The sequence below is a fragment of the Grammomys surdaster genome, unplaced genomic scaffold (genome assembly GCF_004785775.1).
Source record: "Grammomys surdaster isolate TR1022 unplaced genomic scaffold, NIH_TR_1.0 165, whole genome shotgun sequence".
Lineage (NCBI taxonomy): Eukaryota > Metazoa > Chordata > Mammalia > Rodentia > Muridae > Grammomys > Grammomys surdaster.
Genome location: NW_021604613.1, coordinates 14,235,597 through 14,249,883, shown reverse-complemented (window position 1 = coordinate 14,249,883; position 14,287 = coordinate 14,235,597). Strand labels below are relative to the sequence as shown.

Sequence of the window (14,287 nt, the reverse complement as noted above, 5' to 3'; positions counted from 1 at the left end):
TAAAACCACATGCTGAAGAATTATGCAATAATTTTTCAGTATCCTTAGACTAAGTTGTATGTTTAGTTTAGTAAAAAATGTTTGTTAGCCTATGTTTTATTTTTTAAGATTATTCTGGATTTTAAAATAATCTATGTATTGACTCTGTTTCTTAACTAAATTAAAATGCCTTCTTGACCCTCTTTTCTTTTTTTTTCTTTATTTTCTTTTTGGTTCCTTTCATTATTTTAATATAGTTTCAAACTTACAGAAAAGTTTTGATGTCGCAGACATTTCCCATACTTTCTTTACTCAGACCCACCTGTTGTTACATTTTGCCTGGTTATCATTTCTTGTTTTCCATCTCCACCCACACACTCCCCACTACATGAACACATGTACATACACACTTTTCTCCTTCCATCCCCTGAAAACAACATTGCAGACATTGTGCTTCTTTACACAAAAATCTTTAAAAATTTTCTCCCTGTGTATGTCTATTTTATATAAGGACATATGTGGTATAGTATATATTCTACACTGAGTATATTGCCTCTGATACTTCCCTTTCTTACCTTTTTTCCTTCCCTTTTAATCTTAGTATTCCCTTGAACAGTTTAGCTTCTGCTTCTGTGGTTTTATATACTTAATGATTTTATATACTTAATGTAAATTAAAATCCAGAACCACATATGAGAAAGCAAATGCTATTTGTCCTTCTGAAAGACTGGTTTAATTTGCTTAATCTGAGTATCTCCAATTATAGCCATTTTCCTGTAAATCACATAACTTCATTGTTCTTTACAGGTGGAAAAATTTGATTATGTTTATATGTCACTTTTTTTTTATCAGACCCTCTGTTGTTAGGCACCTTGGTTGGTTCCATACTTAACTATTCTATAATGCTGCAATAAATAATTGACATGCAATTGTCTCTACTTGATGTGTATTTGACGTCCTTTGGGTAATACCTAGCAGTGATGTTGCTGGGTCTATTCTTAGTTATCTTAGACACTTCCTCGGTGATTTCCATAGTGGCTAAAGTGGTCAACACTGTTGAAGGGTTCTCTTTTGTCCCCGTTCACCTGTTTGTTGTTTGTTTTCTTAATGGCTGTCATTCTGACGGGAGTGAGATAGAATCTCTATGTGGTTTTAATTCGCATTTCTCTGATAGCCAGTGAAGTTGAACATTGTTTCATACATTTATTGGCATTTCTGTTTCATTTTTGAGAACTATTTCATTTTTGAGAACTATACACACACACACACACATATATATACATATATACATATCTGTGTGTGTGTATATATATGTTTATGCACTATGTTGTGCTTGGTGCCTCTTGGAGGTCAGAAGAGGGTATTGGAACCCCTGGAACTGGAGCATTAGTTGTAAGCCTCCAAAGTGATTGCTAAGAATTAAACCTGGGTATTCTGCAAGAGCAACAAGTGCTTTTAACTATTAAGACATATCTCTAGCCCAGAACATTTAAAAGAAAACTTCTAAGGGATAGAAAAAATTTACAATTTCTTTCTTTCTTTTTTTTTCTTTTTTCTTCTTTTTTTTTTTTTTTTTTTGGTTTTTCGAGACAGGATTTCTCTGTGTAGCCCTGGCTGTCCTGGACTCACTCTGTAGACCAGGCTGGCCTCGAACTCAGAAATCCGCCTGCCTTTGCCTCCCAAGTGCTGGGATTAAAGGTGTGCGCCACCACTGCCCAGCTTCTTTACAATTTCTAAGACTATTAAATTCCCATTTTTCATGTAAGCTGTTTACAGGTTTCAGTATTTAGATCACAGCAAAACTAAATGTCCTGTATTAAAAGAATACATTTGTAGCTTAGGAGAGAAACCATATAAACAGCAGACACTAACCTGGTCCATGAGTCAACAACCTCTTGTCTGCTCATCTCCATCCACTTTACACTGTGTGGCTTCCTATTTCTTCATTTTGAGGCCTTTCATCTTTTTGTGCTTTGCTAAATATAATATTCTCTCTCTCATTCTCTCTTTCTGTGTCGTGGGTGTGTATATGCATGCTTTTTTACTTTGTAACAGTTGTATCTTGCACAGTTGGAAGCACTCCTTGAACATGGAAGTCTTCACATCCTGTCTACTGAAGTTTGTTTTAGAATTACTTATGTTACAGCAGTATAGTAAGTGTTTCAACAAGACATTTTTTTGTGAGAAAGCTAATGGAAAATAACTGGAAATGAACTAAAATTATCTGAAGGAGTAAACAACTGTGTTGTAATAGAAGAAAATAATTGGGTATGTTATTATCCCAATGATGCCTAATTTCTTTATAGTATACTACAATATTATTCTAGTTTGTTCTGCCTTTAACCTAATTGCAACTACATAAAACTGCATCACTTGATTTCTTAAAAGTAACTGTAGCAAACAGTCTTTTATACTTTAATTGTCAAACTTTAGAGGACATAATACCTGGAGGGACTTCTTTAAAATTTCTTACCTCCTTGACATTAGTTTTTAGTAGGTCATAGGCAAGTCATTTATATACTGTAAGTGTATTATGGCTTTAATGGAAAAGGTATCTTAGCAGTCAGGAGCTAAGGAATACCCAGAATCACACCACACAACAAACCTTACACAAGAGGTTTATTGGGAAAGACACAAAAGGGTGGCTGCCTCTGCTCAAGTGAGAAGCAGCAGAGAACCGAGCAGGAGGCAGGCTTTATATAGGACTTCTTGAGGGTGGAGCTTACCAGGGTAGCTTCAATTGGAGAGATATTGTGGCCTGACCTTAGTGTGGGGTTGTTTTGTTTTGTTTTCTGTAGTAACTGTGGTGGGGGTTGGCGGAAGTTCAAGCCTTGAGGAACTTACATATACTGTTTTTTAGGTGGCTGAAAAATGGCTTCATAGTTAAGAACACTTAATTCTCTTCCAGAGGAACTGAGTTCAGTTCCTAGCACCTGCATCAAGCAGCTCACAGCCATCCGTAACTTCAGCTCCAGGGAAATTTGACTCCCTCTTAGCCTCCAAGTCACCTACACATATGACATAAACTTATATAGATACAGACGTACATGTAAATGAAAATAAAACAAATCTTCAAACAAATAAACAACATATACCCCCAGGTACTTTTGATGTAGAACATTGTCTTACAGGATAAATGTCTAACTCAGTGGTTCTTATCCTGTGGGTTACAATTCCCGTCTGGGTTGCATATCAGATATCCTGCATATCAGATATTTAATGATAGTAAAATTACAGGTATGAAGTAGCAAAGAAATAATTATGTGGTGGGGTCACCATAACATGAGGAACTATATTGAAGGGTCACCGCGTTAGGAAGGCTGGGTACCACTGGTCTAACTCTTTCAATGCTATGTAGTTCCGCACTTCCCTTGTCTCCAGCCTCCTTTTCTTCCATGAGTTTATACTTCACCTCAAGAACACTAAGCCACTTAGAATTCCCAGCATCCTTACTTTCTGATACCGTTCTACTCTTACACATAGTGATTATTCTGCCTAAAATACTCTCATCCGTCTCTCCCTTGTACATTGTCCTGTCTCACTGAAGTATGTATCATCCTCTCCTCGTTCCTTCTCAAACTGAGTGAAACTATACTCAACATATGTAGCCTTGTAGATAGCACTCACCACAGTGTTTTACTTTGTTGGTTTCTTTGTTCCTCCTCCCACTAGGTATATATACTTGAGATTAAACTTCCTTGTGTTCATCTGTTTCTCCGGTATCTGGCACATAGAAAGTATACCATAAATATTAAATGAAGTAGAAGCTTCTCATGCAATTTTGGCTCATTGAACATATTAGACCCAAGAGAATACTCTATGAGTAACCCTATTCTACTGTTTTCTGAGGTTCGGGTTTTTGTTTTGTTTTTTGTTGTTTGTTTTATTTGGTCAACTGTTTTTCTATTGAAATATTTTTTCTTTTGTTGCATCTTCACTAGCTCAGTATTCCACTACATGACTGCTGATGCCATCTATGATGTCATGGTGGCAGCAGCAGTATACATTCCAGCTCACAGATTGTGTATGCAGAACACGGGGTCTTAATAGTTCCAGAAAGTTTTCTAGATAAACAACTGGTTTCAGTCAGTGCTGCCAGTCTCATCAAAAGTGATACTTCCACTGTGCTTAATATTTTTCTGCTGCTTTCTGTCTCCATGGCTCCTTGAGGGCTTTGATAATTCGTGTAGGAGGTACAGCTTGGTCTGTCAGTTCTGAATGGTCAGTTTCATTACAGTCCTTAGACCTTTCTAATCACTGGTTGCCTCAGCATTGTCATCATCAACTTTTCTGGAGACAGACCCATTAGACTGAACTTGGGGGCCAACACAGGTGTACCTCAGGTACAGGACTTTGATCTCTTGAGGGTCAAACTTCAGAGGCTAGTGTCAGATGAACTTAGAGCTCTACTGAGCTATATAGCCTCCTAAGACAAAACCCAAAAGCTTTAAGAGATTTTTAATGTGGTTTTAAATATAGAATACATCATTTTGTAAAAAGCATTTTTTTAAATTAAAGGGACAAAAAAACTTATGAGTAAGGCATCATGACTGTGTATCATGAGTTTTTCTCATGACTTAATAAGTTATGACTTGTGTAAATGTGTTTCTTCCTAGATCTTCAATTTCCTTATGTATAATTATCTCCACCTAGTATTTGGAATGCCTTCCCAGTGGTCTTTCCCTTCTTGACACAGTCACTCTGTTCTCTGAATATAAACCAGTATGTACCTTTCTCCCTTTGTACCATGTTAAGAATACAGTTGCCTTCAGTGGCTCTGTGAATGGGGGGAATAGCATGCATCTCCTTTCCCATGGCCTATAAGACAGGAGCTTGCCTCAGTTCTTCTCTTGTCCAGTTTTCTCTGCCTCTCATCTGTCCCTCCCCTCTCTCATCTTGCTCACTCTCTCCCCACTTCCTTATAGTATACTCTACCTAGAATATTCTTATCCAGAGTCTTAGGCCCTAAGAAGCCTACCCTTCTGGATAATCACAATTCTCTCCACTCTGAAAGAAGAAATTGAATAATAAATCAGACTCCTAAACAAAGGTTAATAGGGGAAATGGGCATGAATAATTAGTTTTATGGAAAATTTAACAAGAATAATATTGCTTCATACTAAGCTATTAATGGATAGTTACATTGTGTGCAGTTGAGTTTGCTATATATACTATAATTTCTGACCCTTAATAATTGAGCATAATTATTTTCTGCCTAACATATAACAATGGTAGATTACTAGAGGTTTTTTTCCCCCTAAATGGGACTAGCAAGATGATTCATCAGGTAAGGGTGCTTGCCACTAAGCTGGACAAACTGAGTTTTACCCCTGGGACATCCATGTTGAAGAGAACCAATTTCCACAAGTTGTCCTCCTGATTGTACATCCCTAATGCCTGTAGATTAAGGTTCCACTAGGAAATGGGTTTTAGCTAACCTTGTAGCAGTGTTCCTTTCTTATCATAGTGCTGTCATATGAGAGCTACTCAATAAATGTTATTGAAAGAAAATGTATTTTAAAAGGTATATTCTTCTCAAACTTACCTATATACATGGTAGCCAGTAAAAGCAACTCTAGAATATTCAGTTCAAAAACCACTAATATAGCAAATAGTTATATGAATTTTCACACTGTTATTTACTATTATTAAGCTTGGGAAAAGTTAATTTTTCTCAGCACAATTTTCTTCATTTGCAGTTGAATAAAGTCTTAAATAGTTGGTGTAACTATTTGTTATGCTAACTAAGTTAAGCTAATGCTGGGAGCATAGTTCACTTGATATAGTGCTTGCCTAGCATGCAAGAAGTTCTTGGTTCCATGCCCAGCACCCCATACATTGTAATGTGCACACCCGTAAATACCAGCACTCAGGAAGTGGAAGCAAGGGGATCAGAAGTTTACAGTCATCCTTGGCTACTTAGAATTTGAGAAGTATGAAGCCAGCCTCGACTGTATGAGACCCTGTCTCATTAAAAAGTATGTAAGATTAAATTGAAAGTTCTGTTTCACTTTTTTTTTTTTAAACAACTTATGTGTATGTATCTGAACATACGCTTGTGGACTGTGTATAATATGCAATGCGTGTGGAAGCCAGAAGAGGGCACCAGATCCCTTAGAACGGCAGTTACAAGCTTAGATATGGAACCTGGGTCTTAACTCCTGGGCCACCTGTCCAGATTCAAATGAAAGAGTTCTTTATGAAGCACCAACCTGTCCTAAATGACTAATACTCAGTGTTTATGTTGGCCCTTTATTATTTGTATATTAATACTTATTTTATGGGCTTTGTTCTTAAATAAAGCTCTTAGGGACCTTTTAAAAAGTGGATGGTGGTGGTGGTGTGTGTGTTTAAATATTCATTTATGCCGGGCGGTGGTGGCGCACGCCTTTAATCCCAGCACTTGGGAGGCAGAGGCAGGCGGATTTCTGAGTTCGAGAGTTCGAGGCTAGCCTGGTCTGCAGAGTGAGTTCCAGGACTGCCGGGGCTACATAGAGAAACCCTGTCTCGAAAAAACCAATCCAAATAAATAAATAAATAAATAAATAAATAAATATTCTTTTATTAAACAGATACTTATGACATGACTGTGACCCAAGTGCCAGCCACTCAAAGTGTATAGATACAGAAGTTAAGAATCTTTCCTTCGGGTGAAGAATAGAAACAATAAGTGTGACTATTAAAAGAAGCTAGGTGTGATGCTACACACCTTTAGTCCCAGCACTTGGGAAGCAGAGGTAGGCAGATCTCTGAGTTCAAGGTCAGCCTGGTCTACATGGAGTTCTAGAAAAGCTAGGACTAAGAAACTATCTCTCTTCCGCCCCAACCCTCCCCACCCCCCAAAAAAAACTAATATAAAGGAAACTAAAATGATACAAGGGCTAGAATGTAACAAGAGTGAAGTCCTATTTTGATGGGATGCTTATTTAGGCAGAACCCTAAATGAAGCAAGGGCACACACATCTGGAGGAAGGAGTTCCAGGTCGGAGAGCTGACATTGAAAAGGCTAGAAGTTGGAGCATGTCTGTATGTTCCAATAAGCAAGACAGGGTGTCTAAAAAGCTGGAGGACTGAGGAAGCAAGAAATGGTGAGGGGAGCCAGGTGTCGCGTGTCTTTAATCCCAGCACTTGGGAGGCAGAGGCAAGCAGATCTCTGAGAGTTCGAGGCCAGCCTGGTCTACAGAGCGAGTTCCAGGACAGCCAATGCTACACAAAGAAATGCTGTCTCAAAAGCCAAAATAAAGAGAGAAAGAAACGGTGAGGAGAGGTCTCTGAAGGCTAGGAATTTGCAGAGCTTTACCTGCCAATGACTTGGGTTTTATTGTATCTTCAGTAACTCTGCATGTTCTGCATGCTGGTACATGATATGAGGTACAGAGTGTTCTCTGTTTCAGAACATAGTTGTCCTTGTGTAATGGATCAGGAAATTTAAGTGAAATTTTAACATAGCCGACAAAATAGCCTAATATATGGAATTCTATTTGAAGTCTTTGAAAGTATATTTGGAGTATTAGAGTCTGTCAGCAGAGAGATGGATACTACAGCTACACTCTGATAATTGAAAGGAGTACTCTGTATATTTTTGAAATTGTTGTTTGTGAATTTAGTCATAATAGTTTGATAGTCTCCCTTTCTGAGGGAACTAACTTCCCAGCCTCCCCTGTTCCTTAAAGAATGGAAGCTTCCTTCCTCATTTCTGCTTGTCAACATTGTCTTCATTGTTAATCATTTCTGTTTTTTTTTTGTTTTTGTTTTGTCTTTTGTTTTTTGGGGTTTTTGTTTGTTTGTTTGTTTGTTTTTTTCGAGACAGGGTTTCTCTGTATAGCCCTGGCTGTCCTGTCCTGGAACTCACTCTGTAGACCAGGCTAGCCTCGAATTCTGTTTTCTTATGCATGATTTAATTTTGAAGATTTGATTTCAGAGAGTGACATCATACAACAGACCTTGTTCTGGGTACTTTTTAAGTTAGATCTGCAACTTCTCATTCAACATAAATATCTGTATTTCAGATGGAGCAACTGTCCGATGAAGAGATTGACCATGGTGCCGAAGAAGACAGTGACAAGGAAGATCAGGACCTGGATAAAATGTTTGGAGCTTGGCTTGGGGAACTGGACAGACTTACTCAGGTTAGAAGTGTTGAAAACCTGGTTGAAGATTGGAAGCCATCATGTTTAACATTTCATGTATAGACAAAAGATATGAATGCAGGCTAAGTTTTAAAATATTGCTAAAAGAAAAAAAAATTAACAGGTAGATGAATAGAAACTTTATAATGCAAGATAATATCTTTTATGGTTATTATTTGCATATGCTTATATGCATGTTCAACTATGTGTACATGTACATGCAGGTAGAGACCAAAGGACATCTATCCTCAGGGTTTCTTTCTTCGAACCACTTCTTTGAAACATAGTGTCCTTTCTCTCTCCTCTCCTCTCCTCTCCTCTCCTCTCCTCTCCTCTCCTCTCCTCTCCTCTCCTCTCCTCTCCTCTCCTCTCCTCTTCTTTTCCCCTAGCCCCTCCCCCTTTTAATGAAACAGAATTGGGAGATTTTTATTAAGGATAAGTTTAGTATAAGCTTAAGCACCAGGGCTAGAATGGGTGAAGGTGCTCAGAAGAAAGTAGGAAAATGTCAGAATGAGCTCCCTAAGGAGAAGTCTCCAGATATGATATGTCTTTCATTGGCAAAATGCTTACCAATTAGGCTAGACCCTGAGGGATCTTGCTATGCCTGCCTCCCCAGGGCTAGGATTTACAAGTGCCCACCATTTAGATTTGGGTTTGGGAGTCAACTACATGTCCTTGTTCTTGCAAGTGGTCTGCCAACTGAGCTATTGCCCCACCCAGCTCCTTTTCTGTAGTCATTCTAGGGTTTACTTTTTGTTTTTTTGGTTTGGTCTTTCGAGACAGGGTTTCTCTGTGTAGCCCTGGCTGTCCTGGAACTCACTCTGTAGACCAGGCTAGCCTCGAACTCTCAAACTCAGAAATCCCCCTGCCTCTGCCTCCCAAGTGCTGGGATTAAAGGCGTGCGCCACCACTGCCCGGCAAGCCAAGACAATTTTAAAGTGTAAAGTTTAAATATCTAAATTTTGACATATTTTGTTCTATAACCAATTTAAAACCGTTTTATGACATTTGTATTTTCTAGCTCATATTTTCAAAATACTGAAATATTTTGAATATTCATATATTCAAAATACTGAATAAAAGTTTATCCAGGCTACATTTAAAATAGTTCTAAAAAGTGTGTTTGGATTTTGGTTTTTGTTTTGCTGTTTTCTTTGTTTTATGGGGCTGTGGATTTTTTGTTGCTGATGTGGTAATGTATGGTTGCTTAATTTTTTGAGATGGAGCCTCATGTAACTCAAGGTTGGTTTTACTTGATGGAATTCAAGGATGACTTGAGCTGCTGAGCTCTATAAGCAGGAGATAGAGGGAGGAACTAGATCTAGCTGGACTTTTGAAATCTCAGAGCCTACCCCCAACCACAAACTTCCTCCTACAAGGCCATATCTGGGAACCAGACACTCAAATATATGAGCCTATGGGAGCGATTCTCATTCTAACTACTACAAGCTGTAATAAGAAAAGGTAACACTTTAACTGTCTTTTGATGTCTGTAAGTACCAAACCATTTCTATTTAATTCCCTTCTTTGCAGTTCTCAGTGATAAGCATGTTAGTGTGGACACAGGTATAGAGAGTCCAGAGGTTGACATCTGGTGGATTAGTCAGCATTCTCTTAAGGAACAGAACTGGTAGAATGAATACATATATATTAAAGGAGGTGGTTATTACAGTTTTTGCAGACTGTGATCCAGCCAGCAATGGCTGCTCCTGATGGGAAGGCCAAGAATTCAGTAATTGCTGAGTCCAGAGGTGCAGGTCTTAGCACTCCCATTCTGATGCTGAAGTCCTGGGGCATTCCTAGAGAGCTTCTGGTGATTAGTCTATGTTGGATCCTAAAGAAGTAGATTCTAATACCAGCAAAGGAATAAGTTAGCCACAGGATAGATGAACTTGCCAGTGAGAGGGTATGCAAGCAGGCAAAAAAGCAAAAGTTTCCTTCTTTCATGACCTTTTAAGTGAGATGCCACCAGAAGGAATGGGCCTTCCCATCTCAAATAATCCAGTCAAGAAAATCCTTCACAGCTGTGCACAGCTGCTTGAACTTTATTTTATTACAGATGCAGCCAACTTGATACTCAAGATTAGCCATTATATCTTGTACCTATCTCTGTTTTTATGGCATATTTATACTGTATGGAGGTAGGGGTTGCATGCTGTGGAGTATATAGAGGTCAGAGGAGAACGTGTGGAGTTGGTTCTCGCTTTCTACCATGTGGGTCTCAGGGATTGAATTTAAGGCTTGACAGCAAGGACTGTAACTGTCTTTGCTACTCCATGTATTCTTCTTTCTTCCACCATTCTTCACCCTTTTCCATCCTTTCAATCCCTATCACTAGACAGGATAGATAAAAGGGTAGAAAGGAAAGGGGGCAACATTATTGTTAGACTACTTCCTGCTGATTGGAGCGTTGAATTCCTTGGGGAAGGTTTGTTCTTCACTGGCAGGATGTCTAACTTCTTCTTCTTTCTTCTTTGAGCATGACTACTTAACAAACTGCTACCAATAGCCACCTCCCACCCTTCACCTGTTACCCACCCTACCCTCCTAGTCCCCCAGAATTTCAAATGTCACACAGTCACAGAAACTATCTGCAGCTTACAAAATCACACCTCTGCTAGGGCACAAGGCAGCTGCTGCAGAAAGTCTGAAGCAGCCCCACGTCCCCACACCTGAGATTAAAATGAATGCACATTCCTATTTCTGTGTTTTGTTGTAGAAACCAAAATTCTCACTACATTAACCATCTAAGTTATCTCTCTAGCCTTCACCCTTTATTTTTTGAAACAGTCTCTTGTTGACCCTGAGGCTCACCAATTGTCTAGACTGGCTGACCAGCAAGCCCCAGGGATCTTCATGTCTCTGCCTCCCCATTGCCAAGTTGATAGACCCACCCAGGCATACATTCCCACCTTTTTACATGGGTGCTGCAGATCTCAATTCAGGCCATCATACATGTGTTATAAGCACTTAACTGAGCCACTTCTTAATTCTTAACCTTTTTTTACAGAAAGCATTGTTGTCATAAAGATGATGACGGAGTGTCCAGTAATATGCCGGTGTGCTGGTTTGAATAAGAAGTGTTCCTTATAAAATTAGGTGTTTAAATACTTGGTCCTAAGTCAGTAGCTCTGTTGGAGAGGTTATTGGAGGTGGTGTGGCCTTTCTGGAGGAAGTATGACAGAGGGACATATTTGAGAGTTTCAAACTTCACACCTCTTCTAGTTTGCTCCCTCTGCTTCACCTACCAACTCACCCTGTCAGGCTTCTCTGCCATGATGGATGATGATTATCCCTCTGGAACCCTAAACCCAAATAAACTCTTTGTTCTATATATTGTCTCTGTCAGAATGAAAGTAATTAATACAGCTGTGAAGAGAAGAAACAAATAATAGTGTTTAAAAGAAATTATCCAAGGGCCAGCTACTATGCTGTGTCTGTGACCAAGTGGTTGTATACTTGAGTAGGAGGCCAAAAAGAGAAAGCAAGTAGGAATGAGTCAAGCGGCCTTGGCTGAGGAAGGAACTCCACTCAGATGGTGGTTCTCCACATTTAGTACTATATTCTCATATATATTTCCAGTTGCCTAACTTTTATCATAGAAATATGTCATTTCAGAGAAACATTAAAACCAGTGCATATTATGACTTACTATAAACATGTTAGCCAGGCGGTGGTGGCGCACGCCTCTAATCCCAGCACTTGGGAGGCAGAGGCAGGCGGATTTCTGAGTTCGAGGCCGGCCTGGTCTACAGAGTGAGTTCCAGGACAGCCAGAACTATACAGAGAAACCCTGTCTCGAAAAAACAAAAACAAACAAACAAAAAAAACATGTTAGTTTTATGGATATTTTAAGAAATAATTGACTTACTAAGATTCAGATTTATTTCAGTATTTTAGTTCACTACCTGTGCAATATTCAATGTTACAGGTTAATCAAACAAGTTTTAAATAGTTAATGATTTGCAAAAAATTTGTATGTTGGGCATTTTCTTGGAAGAAGATCTGTAGGTTTTCTTGCAAATTCTTAGCAACCTTCTCAAAGGTTAAAAATCACCATATTATATTACTAATTTCTTGACCTAAAGGGTGTTTCTCAGTATCTCCTTTGATGTCTCAGCACCATGGACAGGTAATTAAAAATGCAAGTTCATTTATTTGAACTGGAAAGAAGTTGACTTTTCATAAGTCTTCAATTTTAGTCATATTATTTTATAGAAATTTAATGAAAAATATTTTCCCTCCAGTTTTATTGAAAGAATTAATTAAAATTATTTCTTAAGAATTAGGTTTAAGGTTAAAGAAGAATTTCATAGCTGTTTTTTGAAATTTTGAAGAAAAAAAAACACTGAGTAGGTTCTGGGTCACATTCATTTGAGAGCTTCAAAAACAGGATATAGGACTGAAGAAATAGCTTAGTGGTTAAGAACACTGGCTGTTCTTGCAGAGGGCAGACGTTTGGTTCTCAGCACTCAAGTAGCAGCTCATAACTGTATCTCCAGTTTTAGGGGATTCAGTTACCTCTTCTAGCCTCTATGGGAACTACATGCACACATGGTACATGTCTTAGTTAGGTTTGACTGCTGTGAACAGACACCATGACCAAGGCAACTCTTATGAAGACAACATTTAATTGGGGCTGGCTTACAGGTTCAGAGGTTCAGTCCATTATCATCAAGGCAGGAGCATGGCAGCATCCAGGCAGGCATGGTGCAGCCAGAGCTGAGAGTTCTACATCTTCATCTGAAGGCTGCTAGGAGAAGACTGGCTTCCAGGCAGCTAGGACGAGGGACTTAAAGCTCGGGCCCACAGTGACACACTTCCAACAAGGCCTCACCTACTACAAGGCCATACGTCCTATCAGTGCCACTCCCTGAGTCAAGCATATTCAAATCATCACGGTACACTTACATGCATTCATGCAAAATACTCATACACATAAGAATAAATCTTTAAAAATGGAATGGAGACTGGGAGCATATATGCTTCCCTAACAACACAGAGACCAGGTGCCATTCCCAGTACCACTTAAGGCAGTGTGGTAGCTCCTAACTGTAATCCCAACACTCTGCAGGTCATCTTCATTTAAGATCATTTTCTGCTGTATACAGTAAGTTTTAGCTCAGCTTGGGCTACAAGGAGAGTATATCTAAAAACAAGATGGGCATTATTTGTGTGAGCTATAAAATCTTGAGATAGATAAATAATAAATATAGCATTCTAATGTAACTCTATAATTCTATAAATAAGAATATCCAAGATTCTGTTTTTGTTTTTTCAAGACAGGGTATAGTCCTGGCTGTCCTGGGAATTGTTCTATAGACCAGGATGACCTCAAACTCACAGAGATCCGCCTGCCTCTGCCTCCAAAGTGCTAGAATTAAAGACATGTGCTACCATGCCCAGCACCAAAATTATTTTTTAAAACTTGAACTTATTTTATATGACATTTATACAGAAATTAGTTGTAACAGACTAGCTTTAAGTAGTTGGATTTTTTTTCCTCCTCCTCCTCGTCATTGTTGTGATTTTCTGTTTAGATACCTTTTCCCTTATTGTAGAAGAGTTACAGGTGAAAAGAGCGTCACTGTAGGACGATAAGGACTAGGAGTGTGATCTGGTGGTAGGTTTGAGTGTCTGCTGTGCACGAGGCCTTAGGTTCAGTCCTCAACACCACAAAGGAGAGAAGGGAGGCAGGGAATGAAGTTCATGATTGTCCTTTATAATAGGACATAAATGAGATATAAATGAGGCTATGCTACATCAAAAACATAACCCCTTGAGGTAAGAGACAACCAAACTCTCTTCATGGTTCTTTACCATGTCCATAGTCATATACTTCATAGTGAACTTATGTAGAATGATAGAATGAAATCATTGACTAAATGATATATTTGAAAAGATATTTACCCTGAACTGTGACCGTTTTGAGTCCATGGTGTATTAAAAGTAAGTATATATTTAGAAATTAGAGATAACTAATGAAAACCAATTATGTTTTTCCATGGGGCTAGCATTTAGAAGAAACTTTAGCTTTTTTAATATATGTGTTGGATAGTTTTATGTCAGCTTGACACAAAATTAAGTCATCTGAGAGGAGGGAAGCTCCAGAGAATACTTTCATAAGATGGGCTGCAGACAAGCCTGTAGGGCATGTTGCTAATCAGTGATGGATGGGG

The 14,287-nt window shown here is 38.7% G+C and overlaps 1 protein-coding gene across 3 annotated transcripts in view; it reads left to right on the top strand.

The window, feature by feature from the left end:
- Raph1 (Ras association (RalGDS/AF-6) and pleckstrin homology domains 1) overlaps positions 1-14,287 on the top strand; it is a 75,514-nt gene that overhangs the window by 19,704 nt on the left and 41,523 nt on the right. For all 3 annotated transcript variants that reach the window (XM_028765611.1, XM_028765613.1, XM_028765612.1), the window contains exon 2: positions 7,989-8,108. In XM_028765611.1, the coding sequence (XP_028621444.1) occupies positions 7,989-8,108 (120 nt within the window). The remainder of the gene's footprint in view (positions 1-7,988; positions 8,109-14,287) is intronic.